This window comes from Oncorhynchus gorbuscha, unplaced genomic scaffold (genome assembly GCF_021184085.1).
Source record: "Oncorhynchus gorbuscha isolate QuinsamMale2020 ecotype Even-year unplaced genomic scaffold, OgorEven_v1.0 Un_scaffold_4188, whole genome shotgun sequence".
In the NCBI taxonomy this organism is placed as follows: domain Eukaryota; kingdom Metazoa; phylum Chordata; class Actinopteri; order Salmoniformes; family Salmonidae; genus Oncorhynchus; species Oncorhynchus gorbuscha.
The window spans coordinates 1-23,336 of NW_025748267.1; the positions used below are offsets into that span (position 1 = coordinate 1).

At 44.1% G+C, this 23,336-nt stretch overlaps 2 protein-coding genes across 2 annotated transcripts; one reads left to right on the top strand and one right to left on the bottom strand.

Moving 5' to 3' along the window:
* Positions 1–1,898: 1,898 nt before the first annotated feature.
* On the bottom strand, positions 1,899–8,102 carry LOC124028451 (centrosomal protein of 72 kDa-like). The gene is made up of 5 exons (XM_046340499.1): positions 8,013–8,102; positions 7,748–7,926; positions 7,470–7,596; positions 5,213–5,324; positions 1,899–2,882 (listed from the first exon to the last, which is right to left on the bottom strand). The coding sequence occupies exons 1-5, from the start codon at positions 8,086–8,088 to the stop codon at positions 2,819–2,821; spliced, it is 558 nt and encodes a 185-aa protein (XP_046196455.1). The 5' UTR covers positions 8,089–8,102; the 3' UTR covers positions 1,899–2,818.
* A 10,903-nt stretch (positions 8,103–19,005) lies between these two features.
* Positions 19,006–22,926, top strand: LOC124028450. Its single transcript, XM_046340498.1, has 3 exons — positions 19,006–19,085; positions 19,332–19,482; positions 20,517–22,926. Exons 2-3 carry the CDS (start codon positions 19,393–19,395, stop codon positions 21,054–21,056), a joined length of 630 nt encoding a protein of 209 aa, XP_046196454.1. The 5' UTR covers positions 19,006–19,085; positions 19,332–19,392; the 3' UTR covers positions 21,057–22,926.
* Positions 22,927–23,336: the final 410 nt, after the last annotated feature.

Sequence of the window (23,336 nt, forward strand, 5' to 3'; positions counted from 1 at the left end):
CAGTCAGTAAGGAACAGTGTAAAGGTGGATACAGTCAGTAAGGTAACAGGTGTGGATACAGTAAGGAACAGTGTAAAGGTGTGGATACAGTCAGTAAGGAACAGTGTAAAGGTGTGGATACAGTCAGTCAGGAACAGTGTAAAGGTGTGGATACAGTCAGTAAGGAACAGTGTGGATACAGTCAGTAAGGAACAGTGTAAAGGTGTGGATACAGTCAGTAAGGAACAGTGTAAAGGTGTGGAGGTAAAGGTGGATGCAGTCAGTAAGGAACAGTGTAAAGGTGTGGATACAGTCAGTAAGGAACAGGTGTGGATACAGTCAGTCAGGAACAGTAAAGGTGTGGATACAGTAAGGAAAGTGTGTGGATACAGTCAGTAAGGAACAGTGTAAGGCGTGGATACAGTCAGTCAGGAACAGTGTAAAGGTGTGGATACAGTCAGTAAGGAACAGTGCAAAGGTGTGGATACAGTCAGTAAGGAACAGTGTAAAGGTGTGGATACAGTCAGTAAGGAACAGTGTAAAGGTGTGGATACAGTCAGTGTAAAGGTGTGGATACAGTCAGTGTAAAGGTGTGGATACAGTCAGTGTAAAGGTGTGGATACAGTCAGTAAGGAGCAGTGTAAAGGTGTGGATACAGTCAGTAAGGAACAGTGTAAAGGTGTGGATACAGTCAGTAAGGAACAGTGTAAAGGTGTGGATACAGTCAGTAAGGAACAGTGTAAAGGTGTGGATACAGTCAGTGGAACAGTGTAAAGGTGTGGATACAGTCAGTAAGGAACAGTGTAAAGGTGTGGATACAGTCAGTAAGGAACAGTGTAAAGGTGTGGATACAGTCAGTAAGGAACAGTGTAAAGGTGTGGATACAGTCAGTAAGGAACAGTGTAAAGGTGTGGATACAGTCAGTAAGGAACAGTGTAAAGGTGTGGATACAGTCAGTAAGGAACAGTGTAAAGGTGTGGATACAGTCAGTAGGAACAGTGTAAAGGTGTGGATACAGTCAGTAAGGAACAGTGTAAAGGTGTGGATACAGTCAGTAAGGAACAGTGTAAAGGTGTGGATACAGTCAGTAAGGAACAGTGTAAAGGTGTGGATACAGTCAGTAAGGAACAGTGTAAAGGTGTGGATACAGTCAGTAAGGAACAGTGTAAAGGTGTGGATACAGTCAGTAAGGAACAGTGTAAAGGTGTGGATACAGTCAGTAAGGAACAGTGTAAAGGTGTGGATACAGTCAGTAAGGAACAGTGTAAAGGTGTGGATACAGTCAGTAAGGAACAGTGTAAAGGTGTGGTGTGGATACAGTCAGTAAGGAACAGTGTAAAGGTGTGGATACAGTCAGTAAGGAACAGTGTAAAGGTGTGGATACAGTCAGTAAGGAACAGTGTAAAGGTGTGGATACAGTCAGTAAGGAACAGTGTAAAGGTGTGGATAGAGTCAGTAAGGAACAGTGTAAAGGTGTGGATAGAGTCAGTAAGGAACAGTGTAAAGGTGTGGATACAGTCAGTAAGGAACAGTGTAAAGGTGTGGATAGAGTCAGTCAGTAAGGAACAGTGTAAAGGTGTGGATACAGTCAGTAAGGAACAGTGTAAAGGTGTGGATACAGTCAGTGTAAAGGTGTGGATACAGTCAGTGGAACAGTGTAAAGGTGTGGATACAGTCAGTAAGGAACAGTGTAAAGGTGTGGATACAGTCAGTAAGGAACAGTGTAAAGGTGTGGATACAGTCAGTAAGGAACAGTGTAAAGGTGTGGATACAGTCAGTATGGAACAGTGTAAAGTAGTCAGTATGGAACAGTGTAAAGGTGTGGATAGAGTCAGTAAGGAACAGTGTAAAGGTGTGGATAGAGTCAGTAAGGAACAGTGTAAAGGTGTGGATAGAGTCAGTAAGGAACAGTGTAAAGGTGTGGATAGAGTCAGTAAGGAACAGTGTAAAGGTGTGGATACAGTCAGTAAGGAACAGTGTAAAGGTGTGGATAGTGGACACAGTAAAACCATAACGATACACAGAAGTAAAAAATGAGATCAGAGTTAGAGACAAGTTTTCATGCTCAACATTAATCCCGGAGCATCAGAAGAACAGTGTAAATGTTGGCAGCAGTGTATATAGAGCTAAAATAAGAGAATCTGCTGCTGGTGCTCGTTCAGCAGGACAACGTTCTGGAACGTTCAGATAGAAATGTAGAACAAACATTCCTCTCTGACATCATGTAGAGTAAGAAATTGGCTCTATTCATGACATTTCTATTTGCAATGTTCCATAACGTTTACCTACGGAATGTGGCCCTGGTGTTGTAGTTGTGGGCCTGCTAGTTGTTGTAGTTGTGATGTGTAGCTCCTCAGAGCCGTCTCCTAGTCTCCTCCAGTTCTCTAGTTGTGACGTGTTGCTCCTCAGAGCCGTCTCCTAGTCTCCTCCAGTTCTCTAGTTGTGATGTGTAGCTCCTCAGAGCCGTCTCCTAGTCTCCTCCAGTTCTTTACTTGTGACGTGTTGCTCCTCAGAGCCGTCTCCTAGTCTCCTCCAGTTCTCTAGTTGTGACGTGTAGCTCCTCAGAGCTGTCTCCTAGTCTCCTCCAGTTCTCTAGTTGTGATGTGTAGCTCCTCAGAGCCGTCTCCTAGTCTCCTCCAGTTCTCTAGTTGTTGTAGTTGTGATGTGTAGCTCCTCAGAGCCGTCTCCTAGTCTCCTCCAGTTCTCTAGTTGTGATGTGTAGCTCCTCAGAGCCGTCTCCTAGTCTCCTCCAGTTCTCTAGTTGTGATGTGTAGCTCCTCAGAGCCGTCTCCTAGTCTCCTCCAGTTCTCTAGTTGTTGTAGTTGTGACGTGTTGCTCCTCAGAGCCGTCTCCCAGTCCTCTCCAATTCACTCAGCAAATGCTCATTAGTCGCAACCAGTGACCTGAAGCACAAACACAACACCATTTAGTCACAAACACTAACAAGCACTTTCTTCACCCATTGGGGTCTGGTCTTTTATCTTTATATTGGAACAAATAATCTGGCATCTCCTGTAATGAATATCTCATTAGGTTGCTTTTAGTCAGACCGTGTTAAGATTTGTATTATCCCAAGAGTCAAGGACTTTGATTGTCCCTAGAGTGGTTGAATGTTATTCTTAGCACCAGGTGGTGCTGGACATAGTGTAGTCTATTATCTCAGCATCAGGTGGTGCTGGACATAGTGTAGTATCTTAGCACCAGGTGGTACTAGACATAGTGTAGTATCTTAGCACCCGGTGGTACTAGACATAGTGTAGTATCTTAGCACCCGGTGGTACTAGACATAGTGTATTATCTCAGCATCAGGTGGTGCTGGACATAGTGTAGTATCTTAGCACCCGGTGGTACTGGACATAGTGTAGTATCTTAGCTACTGGACATAGTGTAGTATCTTAGCACCCGGTGGTACTGGACATAGTGTAGTATCTTAGCACCAGGTGGTACTGGACATAGTGTAGTATCTTAGCACCAGGTGGTACTGGACATAGTGTATTATCTTAGCACCAGGTGGTACTGGACATAGTGTAGTATCTTAGCACCAGGTGGTATTGGACATAGTGTAGTGTATTATCTTAGCACCATGTGGTACTGGACATAGTGTAATGTAGTATCTTAGCACCAGGTGGTACTGGACATAGTGTAGTATCTTAGCACCAGGTGGTACTGGACATAGTGTAGTGTATTATCTTAGCACCAGGTGGTGCTGGACATAGTGTGGTGTATTATCTTAGCACCAGGTGGTGCTGGACATAGTGTAGTATCTTAGCACCAGGTGGTACTGGACATAGTGTATTATCTTAGCACCAGGTGGTGCTGGACATGGTGCAGTGTATTATCTTAGCACCAGGTGGTACTGGACATAGTATAGTGTAGTATCTTAGCACCAGGTGGTGCTGGACATAGTGTAGTGTAGTATCTTAGCTCCAGGTGGTACCGGACATAGTGTAGTGTACTATCTTAGCACCAGGTGGTGCTGGACATAGTGTCGTGTAATATCTTAGCTCCAGGTGGTACTGTGTAGTATCTTAGCACCAGCTGGTACATTTACATTTAAGTCATTTAGCAGACGCTCTTAGTATCTTAGCTCCAGGTGGTACTGGACATAGTGTAGTATCTTAGCACCAGGTGGTACTGGACATGGTGCAGTGTATTATCTTAGCACCAGCTGGTACTGGACATAGTGTAGTATCTTAGCACCAGGTGGTACTGGACATAGTGTAGTGTATTATCTTAGCACCAGGTGGTGCTGGACATAGTGTATTATCTTAGCACCAGGTGGTACTGGACATAGTGTAGTGTAGTATCTTAGCTCCAGAAGGTACCGGACATAGTGTAGTATTTTAGTACCAGGTGGTGCTGGACAGTGTATTATCTTAGCACCAGGTGGCACTGGACATAGTGTAGTATCTTAGCACCAGGTGGTACTGGACATAGTGTAGTGTATTATCTTAGCACCAGGTGGTGCTGGACATAGTGTAGTGTATTATCTTAGTATGAGGTGGTACTGGACATAGTGTAGTGTATTATCTTAGCACCAGGTGGTGCTGGACATAGTGTAGTGTATTATCTTAGCACCAGGTGGTGCTGGACATAGTGTAGTGTATTATCTTAGCACCAGGTGGTGCTGGACATAGTGTAGTGTATTATCTTAGCACCAGGTGGTGCTGGACATAGTGTAGTGTATTATCTTAGCACCAGGTGGTGCTGGACATAGTGTAGTGTATTATCTTAGCACCAGGTGGTGCTGGACATAGTGTAGTGTAGTATCTTAGCACCAGGTGGTGCTGGACATAGTGTAGTGTAATATCTTAGCTCCAGGTGGTACCGGACATGGTGTAGTATCTTAGCACCAGGTGGTACTGGACATAGTGTAGTGTAGTATCTTAGCTCCAGAAGGTACCGGACATAGTGTAGTATTTTAGTACCAGGTGGTGCTGGACATAGTGTATTATCTTAGCACCAGGTGGCGCTGGACATAGTGTATTATCTTAGCACCAGGTGGCACTGGACATAGTGTAGTATCTTAGCACCAGGTGGTACTGGACATAGTGTAGTGTATTATCTTAGCACCAGGTGGTACTGGACATAGTGTAGTGTATTATCTTAGCACCAGGTGGTGCTGGACATAGTGTAGTGTATTATCTTAGCACCAGGTGGTGCTGGACATAGTGTAGTGTATTATCTTAGCACCAGGTGGTGCTGGACATAGTGTAGTGTAGTGTGTGCTTACCTATGGTTCTCCTGCAGCATACCTGCCAGCTTCTTGACTCTCTCCCCCTCCTCAACCTTCTCCCTCAGCTCTGATACCTTCTTCCTCAGCTCATCCACCTCTGCCTGTTTCTCTGGCGAGAAGAACACATGGACCACAGTTAGTTAGCACATGATGCTAGCATAAATACAGATCCACATGGGCCACAGTTAGTTAGCACATGATGCTAGCAGCAATACAGATCCACATGGGCCACAGTTAGTACATGATGCTAGCAGCAATACAGATTCACATGGGCCACAGTTAGCACATGATGCTAGCAGCAATACAGATTCACATGGGCCACGGTTAGCACATGATGCTAGCAGCAATACAGATTCACATGGGCCACAGTTAGCACATGATGCTAGCAGCAATACAGATTCACATGGGCCACGGTTAGTACATGATGCTAGCAGCAATACAGATTCACATGGGCCACAGTTAGCACATGATGCTAGCAGCAATACAGATTCACATGGGCCACAGTTAGCGCATGATGCTAGCAGCAATACAGATTCACATGGGCCACAGTTAGCGCATGATGCTAGCAGCAATACAGATTCACATGGGCCACGGTTAGTACATGATGCTAGCTGCTCTTACTCTTACATGTGCTCTATGTCACGGTTACACAGGGTACACGTGCTCTATGTCACGGTCACACGTGCTCTATGTCACGGTTACACGTGCTCTATGTCACGGTTACACGTGCTCTATGTCACGGTTACACGTGCTCTATGTCACAGTTACACGTGCTCTATGTCACAGTTACACGTGCTCTATGTCACAGTTACACGTGCTCTATGTCACAGTTACACGTGCTCTATGTCACAGTTACACGTGCTCTATGTCACGGTTACACGTGCTCTATGTTACACGTGCTCTATGTCACAGTTACACGTGCTCTATGTCACAGTTACACGTGCTCTATGTCACAGTTACACGTGCTCTATGTCACAGTTACACGTGCTCTATGTCACAGTTACACGTGCTCTACGTCACGGTTACACGTGGCCACGGTTACACGTGCTCTACGTCACGGTTACACGTGCTCTACGTCACGGTTACACGTGCTCTACGTCACGGTTACACGTGCTCTACGTCACGGTTACACGTGCTCTACGTCACGGTTACACGTGCTCTACGTCACGGTTACACGTGCTCTGCGTCACGGTTACACGTGCTCTGCGTCACGGTTACACGTGCTCTGCGTCACGGTTACACGTGCTCTGCGTCACGGTTACACATGCTCTATGTCACGGTTACACGTGCTCTGCGTCACGGTTACACGTGCTCTGCGTCACGGTTACACGTGCTCTATGTCACGGTTACACGTGCTCTGCGTCACGGTTACACGTGCTCTGCGTCACGGTTACACGTGCTCTATGTCACCGTTACACGTGCTCTATATCACCGTTACACGTGCTCTGCGTCACGGTTACACATGCTCTATGTCACGGTTACACGTGCTCTATGTCACGGTTACACGTGCTCTATATCACAGTTACACGTGCTCTATATCACGGTTACACGTGCTCTATATCACGGTTACACGGGCTCTATATCACAGTTACACGGGCTCTATATCACAGTTACACGTGCTCTACGTCACGGTTACACGTGCTCTACGTCACGGTTACACGTGCTCTACGTCACGGTTACACGTGCTCTACGTCACGGTTACACGTGCTCTGCGTCACGGTTACACGTGCTCTGCGTCGGTTACACGTGCTCTGCGTTACACGTGCTCTATGTCACGGTTACACGTGCTCTGCGTCACGGTTACACGTGCTCTGCGTCACGGTTACACGTGCTCTATGTCACGTGCTCTGCGTCACGGTTACACGTGCTCTATATCACCGTTACACGTGCTCTGCGTCACGGTTACACATGCTCTATGTCACGGTTACACGTGCTCTATGTCACGGTTACACGTGCTCTATATCACAGTTACACGTGCTCTATATCACGGTTACACGGGCTCTATATCACAGTTACACGGGCTCTATATCACAGTTACACGTGCTCTATGTCACGGTTACACGTGCTCTATGTCACAGTTACACGTGCTCTATATCACGGTTACACGTGCTCTATATCACGGTTACACGTGCTCTATGTCACAGTTACACGTGCTCTATATCACGGTTACACATGCTCTATGTCACGGTCAGATTCTGCCCAGTATAGTGACCACTGACCAGGAATATCAAAAAGTTGTTGCTTTTTCACTCACCACATATCTCAGTGTTGGGTGAACTTTTCATCATAGAGTTGAGATATTGTTTTTCTAATCTGATCATCTGCTTCTGTAGAGAGACGTTATCCTCCAATAGTATCCTCAGCTGCTCATTCAAACTGTCCTGCAATCAATCAATCAATCAAACAATCAATCAGACATTGAAGATAATTCCATCCATTTATTCTGAACTCTTTGTGGAGTCAGGGTCTCATGCCTTTTCAAACATGAGGTAATATCATGGAAGATGCTGCTTTGAACAGTCTGAATCTTACAACAGACATGTGTGCTTCCTCCAGCTGTGTAGTTAGTCTCTGGGTCTCTGTCCTGTGGTCTTGGTCTCGTATCTCAGCCTGCTCCTTCAGCTCTTCAACGTTCCCTCTCAACGTCCTGACCTCTGCTTCTCCACCGGAGACATCTCGTTCCATCATGGACAGGATCTGGACTGCCTGAGCTGGAGGCAGGTCAGATACATACTATTAGGGCCAGATTCTCCATTAAGCAGGTAAGCTACACAGTACATGGGGGTTTCATACTCACAGAGGAAGTTGTTGTCATGGTGCAGAGGCCTCTCCCCTGTCCAGTGCTTGTTCACTAGGCTCAGCAGCAACTCCATTGGTTTCCTATAGCTTCCCTAGGAGACAGATTTGATACAATTACAAAAAAAGACTGGTTATAATGAACAGTAAGATCTATGATGAATGAATGGTACTGTAGGGATAGGTGGGTTTTCACTATGATTAATGAATGGTACTGTAGGGATAGGTGGGTTTTCTCTATGATTAATGAATGGTACTGTAGGGATAGGTGGGTTTTCTCTATGATGAATGAATGGTACTGTAGGGATAGGTGGGTTTTCTCTATGATTAATGAATGGTACTGTAGGGATAGGTGGGTTTTCTCTATGATTAATAAATGGTACTGTAGGGATAGGTGGGTTTTCTCTATGATTAATGAATGGTACTGTAGGGATAGGTGGGTTTTCTCTATGATTAATGAATGGTACGGTAGGGATAGGTGGGTTTTCTCTATGATTAATGAATGGTACGGTAGGGATAGGTGGGTTTTCTCTATGATTAATGAATGGTACTGTAGGGATAGGTGGGTTTTCTCTATGATTAATGAATGGTACGGTAGGGATAGGTGGGTTTTCTCTATGATTAATGAATGGTACGGTAGGGATAGGTGGGTTTTCTCTATGATTAATGAATGGTACTGTAGGGATAGGTGGGTTTTCTCTATTATTAATGAATGGTACTGTAGGGATAGGTGGGTTTTCTCTATGATTAATGAATGGTACTGTAGGGATAGGTGGGTTTTCTCTATGATTAATGAATGGTACTGTAGGGATAGGTGGGTTTTCTCTATGATGAATGAATGGTACTGTAGGGATAGGTGGGTTTTCTCTAGGGTGGATGAATGGTACTGTAGGGATAGGTGGGTTTTCTCTATGATTAATGAATGGTACTGTAGGGATAGGTGGGTTTTCTCTATGATGAATGAATGGTACTGTAGGGATAGGTGGGTTTTCTCTAGGGTGGATGAATGGTACTGTAGGGATAGGTGGGTTTTCTCTATGATTAATAAATGGTACGGTAGGGATAGGTGGGTTTTCTCTATGATTAATAAATGGTACTGTAGGGATAGGTGGGTTTTCTCTATGATTAATGAATGGTACGGTAGGGATAGGTGGGTTTTCTCTAGGGTGGATGAATGGTACTGTAGGGATAGGTGGGTTTTCTCTATGATTAATAAATGGTACGGTAGGGATAGGTGGGTTTTCTCTATGATTAATAAATGGTACTGTAGGGATAGGTGGGTTTTCTCTATGATGAATGAATGGTACTGTAGGGATAGGTGGGTTTTCTCTATGATTAATGAATGGTACTGTAGGGATAGGTGGGTTTTCTCTATGATTAATGAATGGTACTGTAGGGATAGGTGGGTTTTCTCTATGATTAATGAATGGTACTGTAGGGATAGGTGGGTTTTCTCTATGATTAATAAATGGTACGGTAGGGATAGGTGGGTTTTCTCTATGATTAATAAATGGTACTGTAGGGATAGGTGGGTTTTCTCTATGATTAATGAATGGTACTGTAGGGATAGGTGGGTTTTCTCTATGATTAATGAATGGTACGGTAGGGATAGGTGGGTTTTCTCTATGATTAATAAATGGTACTGTAGGGATAGGTGGGTTTTCTCTATGATTAATGAATGGTACGGTAGGGATAGGTGGGTTTTCTCTATGATTAATGAATGGTACTGTAGGGATAGGTGGGTTTTCTCTATGATTAATGAATGGTACTGTAGGGATAGGTGGGTTTTCTCTATGATTAATGAATGGTACTGTAGGGATAGGTGGGTTTTCTCTATGATTAATGAATGGTACTGTAGGGATAGGTGGGTTTTCTCTATGATTAATGAATGGTACTGTAGGGATAGGTGGGTTTTCTCTATGATTAATGAATGGTACTGTAGGGATAGGTGGGTTTTCTCTATGATTAATGAATGGTACTGTAGGGATAGGTGGGTTTTCTCTATGATTAATGAATGGTACTGTAGGGATAGGTGGGTTTTCTCTATGATTAATGAATGGTACGGTAGGGATAGGTGGGTTTTCTCTAGGGTGGATGAATGGTACTGTAGGGATAGGTGGGTTTTCTCTATGATTAATAAATGGTACGGTAGGGATAGGTGGGTTTTCTCTATGATTAATAAATGGTACTGTAGGGATAGGTGGGTTTTCTCTATGATGAATGAATGGTACTGTAGGGATAGGTGGGTTTTCTCTATGATTAATAAATGGTACTGTAGGGATAGGTGGGTTTTCTCTATGATTAATAAATGGTACTGTAGGGATAGGTGGGTTTTCTCTATGATTAATGAATGGTACGGTAGGGATAGGTGGGTTTTCTCTATGATTAATGAATGGTACTGTAGGGATAGGTGGGTTTTCTCTATGATTAATGAATGGTACTGTAGGGATAGGTGGGTTTTCTCTATGATTAATGAATGGTACTGTAGGGATAGGTGGGTTTTCTCTATGATTAATGAATGGTACTGTAGGGATAGGTGGGTTTTCTCTATGATTAATAAATGGTACTGTAGGGATAGGTGGGTTTTCTCTATGATTAATGAATGGTACTGTAGGGATAGGTGGGTTTTCTCTATGATTAATGAATGGTACTGTAGGGATAGGTGGGTTTTCTCTATGATTAATGAATGGTACTGTAGGGATAGGTGGGTTTTCTCTATGATTAATGAATGGTACTGTAGGGATAGGTGGGTTTTCTCTATGATTAATGAATGGTACTGTAGGGATAGGTGGGTTTTCTCTATGATGAATGAATGGTACTGTAGGGATAGGTGGGTTTTCTCTATGATTAATGAATGGTACTGTAGGGATAGGTGGGTTTTCTCTATGATTAATGAATGGTACTGTAGGGATAGGTGGGTTTTCTCTATGATGAATGAATGGTACTGTAGGGATAGGTGGGTTTTCTCTATGATTAATGAATGGTACTGTAGGGATAGGTGGGTTTTCTCTATGATTAATGAATGGTACTGTAGGGATAGGTGGGTTTTCTCTATGATTAATGAATGGTACTGTAGGGATAGGTGGGTTTTCTCTATGATTAATGAATGGTACTGTAGGGATAGGTGGGTTTTCTCTATGATTAATGAATGGTACTGTAGGGATAGGTGGGTTTTCTCTATGATTAATGAATGGTACTGTAGGGATAGGTGGGTTTTCTCTATGATGGATGAATGGTACTGTAGGGATAGGTGGGTTTTCTCTATGATTAATGAATGGTACTGTAGGGATAGGTGGGTTTTCTCTATGATTAATGAATGGTACTGTAGGGATAGGTGGGTTTTCTCTATGATTAATGAATGGTACTGTAGGGATAGGTGGGTTTTCTCTATGATTAATGAATGGTACGGTAGGGATAGGTGGGTTTTCTCTATGATTAATGAATGGTACTGTAGGGATAGGTGGGTTTTCTCTATGATTAATGAATGGTACTGTAGGGATAGGTGGGTTTTCTCTATGATTAATGAATGGTACTGTAGGGATAGGTGGGTTTTCTCTATGATTAATGAATGGTACTGTAGGGATAGGTGGGTTTTCTCTATGATTAATGAATGGTACGGTAGGGATAGGTGGGTTTTCTCTAGGGTGGATGAATGGTACAGTAGGGATATGTGGGTTTTCTCTATGATTAATGAATGGTACTGTAGGGATAGGTGGGTTTTCTCTATGATTAATGAATGGTACTGTAGGGATAGGTGGGTTTTCTCTATGATTAATGAATGGTACTGTAGGGATAGGTGGGTTTTCTCTATGATTAATGAATGGTACTGTAGGGATAGGTGGGTTTTCTCTAGGGTGGATGAATGGTACTGTAGGGATAGGTGGGTTTTCTCTATGATTAATGAATGGTACTGTAGGGATAGGTGGGTTTTCTCTATGATTAATGAATGGTACTGTAGGGATAGGTGGGTTTTCTCTATGATGGATGAATGGTACTGTAGGGATAGGTGGGTTTTCTCTATGATTAATAAATGGTACGGTAGGGATAGGTGGGTTTTCTCTATGATGGATGAATGGTACTGTAGGGATAGGTGGGTTTTCTCTATGATTAATGAATGGTACTGTAGGGATAGGTGGGTTTTCTCTAGGGTGATGAATGAATGGTACTGTAGGGATAGGTGGGTTTTCTCTATGATTAATGAATGGTACTGTAGGGATAGGTGGGTTTTCTCTATGATTAATAAATGGTACTGTAGGGATAGGTGGGTTTTCTCTATGATTAATGAATGGTACTGTAGGGATAGGTGGGTTTTCTCTATGATTAATGAATGGTACGGTAGGGATAGGTGGGTTTTCTCTAGGATGGATAAATGGTACTGTAGGGATAGGTGGGTTTTCTCTATGATTAATGAATGGTACGGTAGGGATAGGTGGGTTTTCTCTATGATTAATGAATGGTACTGTAGGGATAGGTGGGTTTTCTCTATGATTAATGAATGGTACTGTAGGGATAGGTGGGTTTTCTCTATGATTAATGAATGGTACTGCAGGGATAGGTGGGTTTTCTCTATGATGAATGAATGGTACTGTAGGGATAGGTGGGTTTTCTCTATGATTAATGAATGGTACTGTAGGGATAGGTGGGTTTTCTCTATGATTAATGAATGGTACTGTAGGGATAGGTGGGTTTTCTCTATGATGAATGAATGGTACTGTAGGGATAGGTGGGTTTTCTCTAGGATTAATGAATGGTACTGTAGGGATAGGTGGGTTTTCTCTATGATTAATGAATGGTACTGTAGGGATAGGTGGGTTTTCTCTATGATTAATGAATGGTACTGTAGGGATAGGTGGGTTTTCTCTAGGGTGGATGAATGGTACTGTAGGGATAGGTGGGTTTTCTCTATGATTAATAAATGGTACGGTAGGGATAGGTGGGTTTTCTCTATGATTAATAAATGGTACTGTAGGGATAGGTGGGTTTTCTCTATGATGAATGAATGGTACTGTAGGGATAGGTGGGTTTTCTCTATGATTAATAAATGGTACGGTAGGGATAGGTGGGTTTTCTCTATGATTAATGAATGGTACTGTAGGGATAGGTGGGTTTTCTCTATGATTAATGAATGGTACTGTAGGGATAGGTGGGTTTTCTCTATGATTAATGAATGGTACTGTAGGGATAGGTGGGTTTTCTCTATGATTAATGAATGGTACTGTAGGGATAGGTGGGTTTTCTCTATGATTAATGAATGGTACGGTAGGGATAGGTGGTTTTCTCTAGGGTGGATGAATGGTACAGTAGGGATATGTGGGTTTTCTCTATGATTAATGAATGGTACTGTAGGGATAGGTGGGTTTTCTCTATGATTAATGAATGGTACTGTAGGGATAGGTGGGTTTTCTCTATGATTAATGAATGGTACTGTAGGGATAGGTGGGTTTTCTCTATGATTAATGAATGGTACTGTAGGGATAGGTGGGTTTTCTCTATGATTAATGAATGGTACTGTAGGGATAGGTGGGTTTTCTCTATGATTAATGAATGGTACTGTAGGGATAGGTGGGTTTTCTCTATGATTAATGAATGGTACTGTAGGGATAGGTGGGTTTTCTCTATGATTAATGAATGGTACTGTAGGGATAGGTGGGTTTTCTATGATTAATGAATGGTACGGTAGGGATAGGTGGGTTTTCTCTATGATTAATGAATGGTATGTAGGGATAGGTGGGTTTTCTCTATGATTAATAAATGGTACTGTAGGGATAGGTGGGTTTTCTCTATGATTAATGAATGGTACGGTAGGGATAGGTGGGTTTTCTCTAGGGTAATGAATGGTACAGTAGGGATATGTGGGTTTTCTCTATGATGAATGAATGGTACGGTAGGGATAGGTGGGTTTTCTCTATGTGGATGAATGGTACAGTAGGGATATGTGGGTTTTCTCTATGATTAATGAATGGTACGGTAGGGATAGTGGGTTCTCTATGATTAATGAATGGTACTGTAGGGATAGGTGGGTTTCTCTATGATTGGGTGAATGGTACAGTAGGGATAGGTGGGGTTTCTCTATGATGAATAATGGACAGGGACTTCTTGGACTGGGGGTGGATCTTCTGTAGGAAGATAGCTGGTTTTCTCTATGATTAAGTACAAAACACTCAGAATGTTGATAGGCCATTTTGCCATCTGATGATGAATGAATGGTGACTGTAGGATATTCAGTGGGTTTTCTCTAGGGTGAGGGATGAATGGTACTGTAGGGATAGGTGGTGGGGGTTTTTCCTCGTATGATTAATAAATGGTACGTGAGGGATAGGTGGGTTTCGGCCTCTATGATTTAAAACGAGGAGGGAACCTTTCCTGGGATTTCTCTAGGTGGATGAATGGTACAGTGGGAATGACAAGCTTTTCTAATGATTAAAAATGGTACGGTAGGGATAGGTGGGTTTCTCATGATTAAAAATGGTACTGTAGGGATAGGTTGGGTTTTCTCTATGATGAATGAAATACTGTAGGGATAGGTGGGTTTGCTCTATGATTAGCAAATCCCCATGTTCCTAGGGATAGGTGGGTTTTCTCTATGATTAATGAATGGTACTGTAGGGATAGGTGGGTTTTCACTATGATTAATGAATGGTACTGTAGGGATAGGTGGTCATTATAAAAATTAATGAATGTACTATTCTAGGGATAGGTGGGTTTTCTCTTTGATTCTGAATGATACTGTGGGATAGGTGGGTTTGGGAAGAGCCAGTCTAGGTTGATTAATGAATGGTAAGGGTAGGGATAGGTGGGTTTTCTCTAGGGATTAATGAATGGCCATCTGGTCAGGATACTGCTCCTGGGTTTTCAATCTATGATTAATAAATAGCACTACTAGGGATTAGGTGGGTTTACAATCTATATTACACTGAATGGTACTGTAGGGACTAGGAAACAATGGGTTTTCAGCTTATGTTAAATAAAATGAAACTGAAGTTTGGATTTGGGTTTTTCTAATGATACAAATGAATATCTAATGCAGGGATAGGTGTGGTCCTGAGGGTGGATGAATGGTACAGTATCTGGTGGGTATCTATGGTAGATGAATGGGTACTCTGGTAGTGGGATTTCTCTACTGTGGATGAATGGTACGGTAGGGTCAGTGATTCTAATACTGAAAGTCTCACCTCTGGTCAGTGATGTTTCTGTGGTGAGTACAGCCCCTGCTGTCTGCTGGGTGTTATGGTAGGACAGTCTGGGAGGGTGCAGGATGGGGTTGGTGGCATCAGACCTCTGGGACAGGGACTTCTTGGACTGTAGGGTACGGATCTTGGTCAGGAAGACTTCTGCTGGTCAACTTTATCTAAAGGAGGAGGAAGCCAGTGCAAAACACTCAGAATGTTGTAGTAGGCCATTTATGCCATCTGACCTCTGGTGACAGAGAGGATATTCAGTGTCACCTCACCAGGGTGAGGGGTGAAGTGGCCCTGGTCAGTGTGACTCTCAGGTGTTTGGGGAGTTTCTCTCGCTCCTAGAGTCCAGAGCTGGTCCGCTGATGTCTCTACTGCGGGGGTTACAGTTACCTCGGCCCCTCTGACGTTTTAAACGAGGAGGAAGAACCTTTCTTCAGTGATCCTTCTCTTAAACGTTGACCATTGGACTGGGAATGACAAGCAGTGATCATAATGAAAATAAAACATGTCACATTTTATACTGAATGCTTGTTTGCTCAGTGATGAAAAAACTGTAGACCATAAATGTAACTATGTTAAACATACAATTCATCAAGTAGTGAATGAAATCAATTAAGGGTAAATCTCTGAAATCTTGCCATAAATTAGCAAAATTCCCCATGTTCCTAGGGAAAAAACAACAACATTTGTCTTCTGGTGGACTGTCCCTACATTTACAGTCATCTACAGGAAGACATCACATCTAATACCACTTCATACTGTCATTTGTCATTATAAAAATAATGAACTATTCTATGATCAAACAACATAAACTCACACTCCTCTTTGAACTATGATAGAGCTGTAGGACTCTGGCTCCTTGTGGGAAGAGCCAGTCAGGAACAGAGGTTCTGTTTTGGTCCAGAGTTGCCTCAGGTCAAGGTTCAACACTATGTCATCGTTGTCATCCAGGACAGAAGCTGTTTGGCCAGGTTCAGATTTCCAGCCATCCTCAGCTTACTGTTGGAACACACCAATCAAACAGCATAGATAACATAGCACTACTAGAAGATTATTGTATAATACAATCTATAACACTGAAACGTCACTGTACACACTATTGGAAACAATGCCACATAAAGAACAGCTTACTAGTTAAATAAAATGAAATCTGAAGTTTGTCTTTCCGGGTGTTTTCTAATAATACAAATCAATATCTAATGCAGACAAGAGTTGGTGTGCAAACAAGACCTCCTGACATAAGCAATCTGGTGTATTAACACTGCAAAGTACAGTACCTCTGGTGAGTTGATGTCCTCACTCTGGTCTATACTGTAGAGTACAGTACCTCTGGTCAGTGATGTCTAATAGCTAGAGTACAGTACCTCTGGTCAGTGATGTCTATACTGTAGTTAGCAGTACAGTACCTCTGGTCAGTTGATGTCTAATACTGGCAGCTAGTTAGCTAGGTGGTCAGTTGATGCCTAATACTGTAGAGTACAGTTAGCTAGGTGGTCAGTTGATGTCTAATACTGTAGAGCTAGTTAGCTAGGTGGTGAGTGATGCCTAATACTGTAGAGCTAGTTAGCTAGGTGGTGAGTTGATGCCTACTGTACAGCTAGTTACCTAGGTGGTGAGTTGATGCCTAATATGTCTAATACCTGTAGCTAGTACAGCTAGGTCTGAGTTGATGCCTGTTCGAGGCAGCTAGTTGCTAGGTGGTGAGTTGAGCACAGTCTATTCGGCAGCTAGTTAGCTAGTCTGGAGGAGCTAGGTGGTGAGTTGATGCCTATTCGGCAGCTAGTTAGCTACTGGAGTTGAGTGCCTATCTACAGGAAGAAAACAATATAAAACAAGCATCAAATGTCAGATTGGTAAGAAGAACTAGTTAGCAGGTGGTGAGTTGATGCCTATTCGGACCCACAAGCTAGTTAGCTAGGTGGTGAGTTGATGCCTATGCGGCAGCTAGTTAGCTAGGTGGTGAGTTGATGCCTTTAGCCAGCAGGGTTAGCTCAGGTGGTGAGTTGATGCCAGCAGCTAGTTAGCTAGGTGGTGAGTTGATGCCTGATTCGGCAGCTAGTTGCTGGTGGTGAGTTGATGCCTATTCAGCCTATTTAGCTCGGTTGTTGACCCCCTATAGATGAACAGACATAGTTAGCTAGGTGGTGATAATTGACAGAACATTCCAACAGGAATCTGATACAAAGTTAGCTAGGTGGTGAGTTGATGCCTATTCTATGGACAAACATTAAGAATAAGCTAGTTAGCTAGGTTGTGAGTTGAGCCTATTCGGCAGCTAGTTAGCTAGGTGGTGAGTTGATGCCTATTCGGCAGCTAGTTAGCTAGGTGGTGAGTTGATGCCTAAAACAGCTAGTTCAGCTCGGTGGTGAGTTGATGCCTATTGGACAAACAGCTAGTTAGCTAGGTGGTGAGTTGATGCCTATTCGGCAGCTAGTTAGCTAGGTGGTGAGTTGATGCCTATTCGTCAGCTAGTTAGCTAGGTGGTGAGTTGATGCCTATTCGTCAGCTAGTTAGCTAGGTGCTGAGTTGATGCCTATTCGACAGCTAGTTAGCTCGGTGGTGAGTTGATGCCTATTCGACAGCTAGTTAGCTAGGTGGTGAGTTGATGCCTATTCGGCAGCTAGTTAGCTAGGTGGTGAGTTGATGCCTATTCGGCAGCTAGTTAGCTAGGTGGTGAGTTGATGCCTATTCGGCAGCTAGTTAGCTAGGTGGTGAGTTGATGCCTATTCGGCAGCTAGTTAGCTAGGTGGTGAGTTGATGCCTATTCGGCAGCTAGTTAGCTCGGTGGTGAGTTGATGCCTATTCGGCAGCTAGTTAGCTAGGTGGTGAGTTGATGCCTATTCGGCAGCTAGTTAGCTAGGTGGTGAGTTGATGCCTATTCGGCAGCTAGTTAGCTAGGTGGTGAGTTGATGCCTATTCGGCAGCTAGTTAGCTAGGTGGTGAGTTGATGCCTATTCGGCAGCTAGTTAGCTCGGTGACTTGATCATGTTACTTTGTATTACTATGCGTTGTTTGTTGGAAACCAGATTCCTTTTGGAACGTTCCACAAATTATACCCACTCAAACAAATGTGACTTACACATTCAGTGTATGTCCCAAATTGTGCCCTATTCCCTACATAGTGAACTACTTTTGCCCAGAACCCTGGTTAGAAGTAGTGCACTATATAGGGAATAATATGTAATGGCGTACCATTGTGGACGCAATCAGATCTACACATCTACACATTCAGACTTCAGTGACCATTTCACCATGTACTGTATATACATTTGTCTGTTGATAGACATCTCACCTCGACAGAGATTAGTGCATTACAGGAGAGGTTCAGGGTTTTCAAACGGACAAAGTTCTTTAGTGAGATTCCCAGATGTCTGATTTTCTCCTTGTATGATCCTGGGAGGCTCAGTGATCTCACATCTGCTGTAAAGTGGTCATGAATGTTAGTAGCCAGCAATCAAAGTAGAGTAGTTGGGTAGTTGTAGACCCATGGTAACGTTGTCCATCTTTCACTAGATAGCTACCTGTGGCCAGACAAATTCAAAGCACTGTTTTGTCAGCTAGCCTAGCAGGCGAGCTAACGTTGGCACTAAGCAAAGTCTCTGGGCGTTAATTAGCTATTAATGGAAGTTTAAAACTGGTTTTAAATCAAACTAATCATACATCTAGGCTACCAACTTACAAGCTATAATTTAAGTGTCAAATATATTACCAAGGCAATGGTGATTTAGATGTAGCTTCTCTCGTATCCACTGCTCTGTTGCTGTTGTCAACAGCGCCGCCATATTTTTCCAATTTGGTGGAATCCGAGCCGAGCATGCGCAGTTGTTTACGGTCTGGGAACGCCCACATCCTGGTACTGCTTGTCTCACGTGTTCAAACAAGCGGAACAGAGAAAGGTAATGTTGAATGTTAACAGATATTTTTCAGCTCACATATTAGTTTCAGTCTTGACTTTGGTCATTCTAAACGTGGCTACTTACCTGAAACATAGCTGTTTAGAATGTTAACACTGTACACATAGCTATGGCGCAAGACAAGACTACTAGCTTACTTTCAACAGTGTTTTCTCAACTTTGGTATGGTATTCAACAGTTAACTTGCAGATATCTGAAAACTTCTTCTCTTTCCCAAATCCCACTCAGTCTCTTCATATGAAATGAACAGTGATCCTCCAACTGTAGCTTTGGAATTGAGTCAAGACCAATGGCAGGCTGTCGGATAGAGTTGATCACAGCATGTTCCAACATCACACTGTCCGTCTCTGCCCTGTACACAGCATATCAGCTCTTCAAGGTAATTTTGGGATATATTGGTGTTCACTTGAGTGTAACTCTTGTGTACCATTAAACCATTCTCAACCCCTTTGCTACTGATTATTGTCATGACTCGTTCTTTCTCCTCACCCTGACTGTTCCCTCATCTCCCTCTTTCTCTCGTAGGACCACAGAGCTCCAGCAGTGGGCTTCTTTCTCCTCACCCTGACTGTTCCCTCATGTCCCTCTTTCTCTCGTAGGACCACAGAGCTCCAGCAGTGGGCTTCTTTCTCCTCACCCTGACTGTTCCCTCATCTCCCTCTTTCTCTCGTAGGACCACAGAGCTCCAGCAGTGGGCTTCTTTCTCCTCACCCTGACTGTTCCCTCATGTCCCTCTTTCTCTCGTAGGACCACAGAGCTCCAGCAGTGGGCTTCTTTCTCCTCACCCTGACTGTTCCCTCATCTCCCTCTTCCTCTCGTAGGACCACAGAGCTCCAGCAGTGGGCTTCTTTCTCCTCACCCTGACTGTTCCCTCATCTCCCTCTTTCTCTCGTAGGACCACAGAGCTCGAGCAGTGGGCTTCTTTCTCCTCACCCTGACTGTTCCCTCATCTCCCTCTTTCTCTCGTAGGACCACAGAGCTCGAGCAGTGGGCTTCTTTCTCCTCACCCTGACTGTTCCCTCATCTCCCTCTTCCTCTCGTAGGACCACAGAGCTCCAGCAGTGGGCTTCTTTCTCCTCACCCTGACTGTTCCCTCATCTCCCTCTTCCTCTCGTAGGACCACAGAGCTCCAGCAGTGGGCTTCTTTCTCCTCACCCTGACTGTTCCCTCATCTCCCTCTTTCTCTCGTAGGACCACAGAGCTCCAGCGGTGGGCTTCTTTCTCCTCACCCTGACTTTTCCCTCATCTCCCTCTTTCTCTCGTAGGACCACAGAGCTCCAGCAGTGGGCTTCTTTCTCCTCACCCTGACTGTTCCCTCATCTCCCTCTTCCTCTCGTAGGACCACAGAGCTCCAGCAGTGGGCTTCTCTCTCCTCACCCTGACTGTTCCCTCATCTCCCTCTTCCTCTCGTAGGACCACAGAGCTCCAGCGGTGGGTTTCTTTCTGCTCGGTCTCTCCTCAGGCCTCTGCACCCTGCCTCTCTCCTTCAGCCCATACCTGACCTCTGTACAGGAGGACCTGGAGTGGGCCGGCGAGGTCCTGGCTCCACCGCTAGTCTCCTTCGGCTTCCTGTGGCTCAGCGAAGACCGCACCACAGCCAACACCCTCCTTATTGGCTCAGCTCTCCTCCCGGTGCTCTGCGATTGGCTGTCAGCGGACGAGTTGATGCTGATGTCACGCTGTCTGGCGCTCTCTGCCGTCTCCTGCTCGCTCACTGTGTGTCTGTTTGCGGGAAATGCTGTCGGGGCCCTGGGCAGTGTGGCCCTCAGCCTGCCCCAAATGGTGGCCCCCAGGGTGGGGGTCAAGACTCTGGCTCCCCTTGTCTCTCCAGGGGCCACTGTGGGACTGCTTAAGTGGCTCCTGAAGGGCTCCATGGCTGTAGGGTGCTGGGCCTCTGAGAAGGCACTTAGCAAGTACCTGTTGGAACTGAAGGACCTGGACTCCCCATTTTAACTTGCTACCACTGTAACTCAGGGTTTCCCCAAACTCAGTCCTCAGGACCCCGGGGTTTCCTTTCTTTCCTAAGCACTACACCGCTTATTCAAATAATCAACTAATCATCAAGCTTTGTAGTGTTTGGGCAAAAACCAAAAGGTGCACCCCTTGGAGTCCCGAGCATGGAGTTTGGGAAACTGTAACATCACTGTAACAGTTACTGACTGTCTGAACAGTTCAATAGTCCCTCACACATGATCATGACTGATTGTTAAGTTGATGTGGTCTCATGATGTGCACATAGAGCTGCTGACAGAAGAGAACCAGATGGAGGGTCTATTTATTTTGTCCTGCAGGGCCTTGCCTCATAGAAGTAGAATGAATAGAACGGTCTGGAACCTCTGACCATGGCGATTTGACTGGTAAAGTAATGGGTGCACTCAAAATGAGCACGCTTGTTCTACGTATTCTAGCACTGTGGCTTGCCTTTGATCTGTAGCCAATAACCTTTCCAATTCCTACTGGCCAATGACCTTTCCAATTCCTATTGGCCAATGAGCTTTCCAATTCCTACTGGCCAATGACCTTTCCAATTCCTACTGGCCAATAACCTTTCCAATTCCTACTGGCCAATGACCTTTCCAATTCCTACTGGCCAATGACCTTTCCAATTCCTACTGGCCAATGACCTTTCCAATTCCTACTGGCCAATGACCTTTCCAATTCCTACTGGCCAATGACCTTTCCAATTCCTACTGGCCAATGACCTTTCCAATTCCTACTGGCCAATGACCTTTCCAATTCCTACTGGCCAATGACCTTTCCAATTCCTACTGGCCAATGACCTTTCCAATTCCTACTGGCCAATGACCTTTCCAAGAGATTATCCTTATAAGGATGCCATTCTGCCAATTTGGAGGTGACATGATCCACCATTGGGACAGATGGCTGTTGCCAGTGTATGAGCACTGTCAAGGACGTTGTTCTACTTGTTCAGCTTATCGTCATGGCCAGGGAGCTCTGCTCTGTTATCCAAGTACTGTCATCTATGCAAGTCGAAGAAGCACTGGTGTCTAATTCTAAAAATGTAAACATTATTGATGATATTAGTAACAGCGGTTAATAATATTTTATGTGCTAAAATATTGATTTGCTAAAGTATCAACAAAAGGAGTAGTGCTTGGATCTAACGCTTGTATGTACTGATTGTCATGGGTCACTAATACTCCCAACCTCTTCCACTCCGCATGTTAGAAAGTCTAACTCATCTCTGGATGTTGATTTACAGGACAGTGTCATTACCAATTGGCTATAAAAGATTCTATCTGCTTACTCTGTGAAAATATCCTCCCAACGGTGGCTCTATGAGGAGGATGGAAGTGCCTTCCAGACATTTAATACTGTCTATGTCTATGAGGGTGCCTCCCAAATATCACCCTATTCCCTATGTAGTGCACTACTTTTAATCAGAGCCCATTTTGCCCCCCAACCATCACCCTATTCCCTATGTAGTGCACTACTTTTAATCAGAGCCCATTTTGCCTCCCAAATATCACCCTATTCCCTATGTAGTGCACTACTTTTAATCAGAGACCATTTTGGGAATAGGGTGGCATTTTGGGGCACACTCTGGTTGAACCTGGGCTGGCTTGACTTCAGTGTCTTGTCCTACGATGAGCACCAAACAGCTTCTACTAGACTATGCTCACTGTGAAGCCAAACAGCTTGTACTAGACTATGCTCACTGTGAAGCCAAACAGCTTGTACTCAAATCAAATCAAATGTATTTATATAGCCCTTCGTACATCAGCTGATATCTCAAAGTGCTTTACAGAAACCCAGCCTAAAACCCCAAACAGCAAGCAATGCAGGTGTAGAAGCACGGTGGCTAGGAAAAACTCCATAGAAAGGCCGAAACCTAGGAAGAAACCTAGAACCAGGCTATGTGGGGTGGCCAGTCCTCTTTTGGCTGTGCCAGGTGGAGATTATAACAGAACATGGCCAAGATGTTCAAATGTTCATAAATGACCAGCATGGTCGAATAATAATAAGGCAGAACAGTTGAAACTGGAGCAGCAGCATGGCCAGGTGGACTGGGGATAGCAAGGAGTCATCATGTCAGGTAGTCCTGGGGCATGGTCCTAGGGCTCAGGTCCTCCGAGAGAGAGAAAGAAAGAGAGAAGGAGAGAATTAGAGAACGCACACTTAGATTCACACAGGACACTGAATAGGACAGGAGAAGTACTCCAGATATAACAAACTGTCCCTAGCCCCCTGACACAAACTACTGCAGCATAA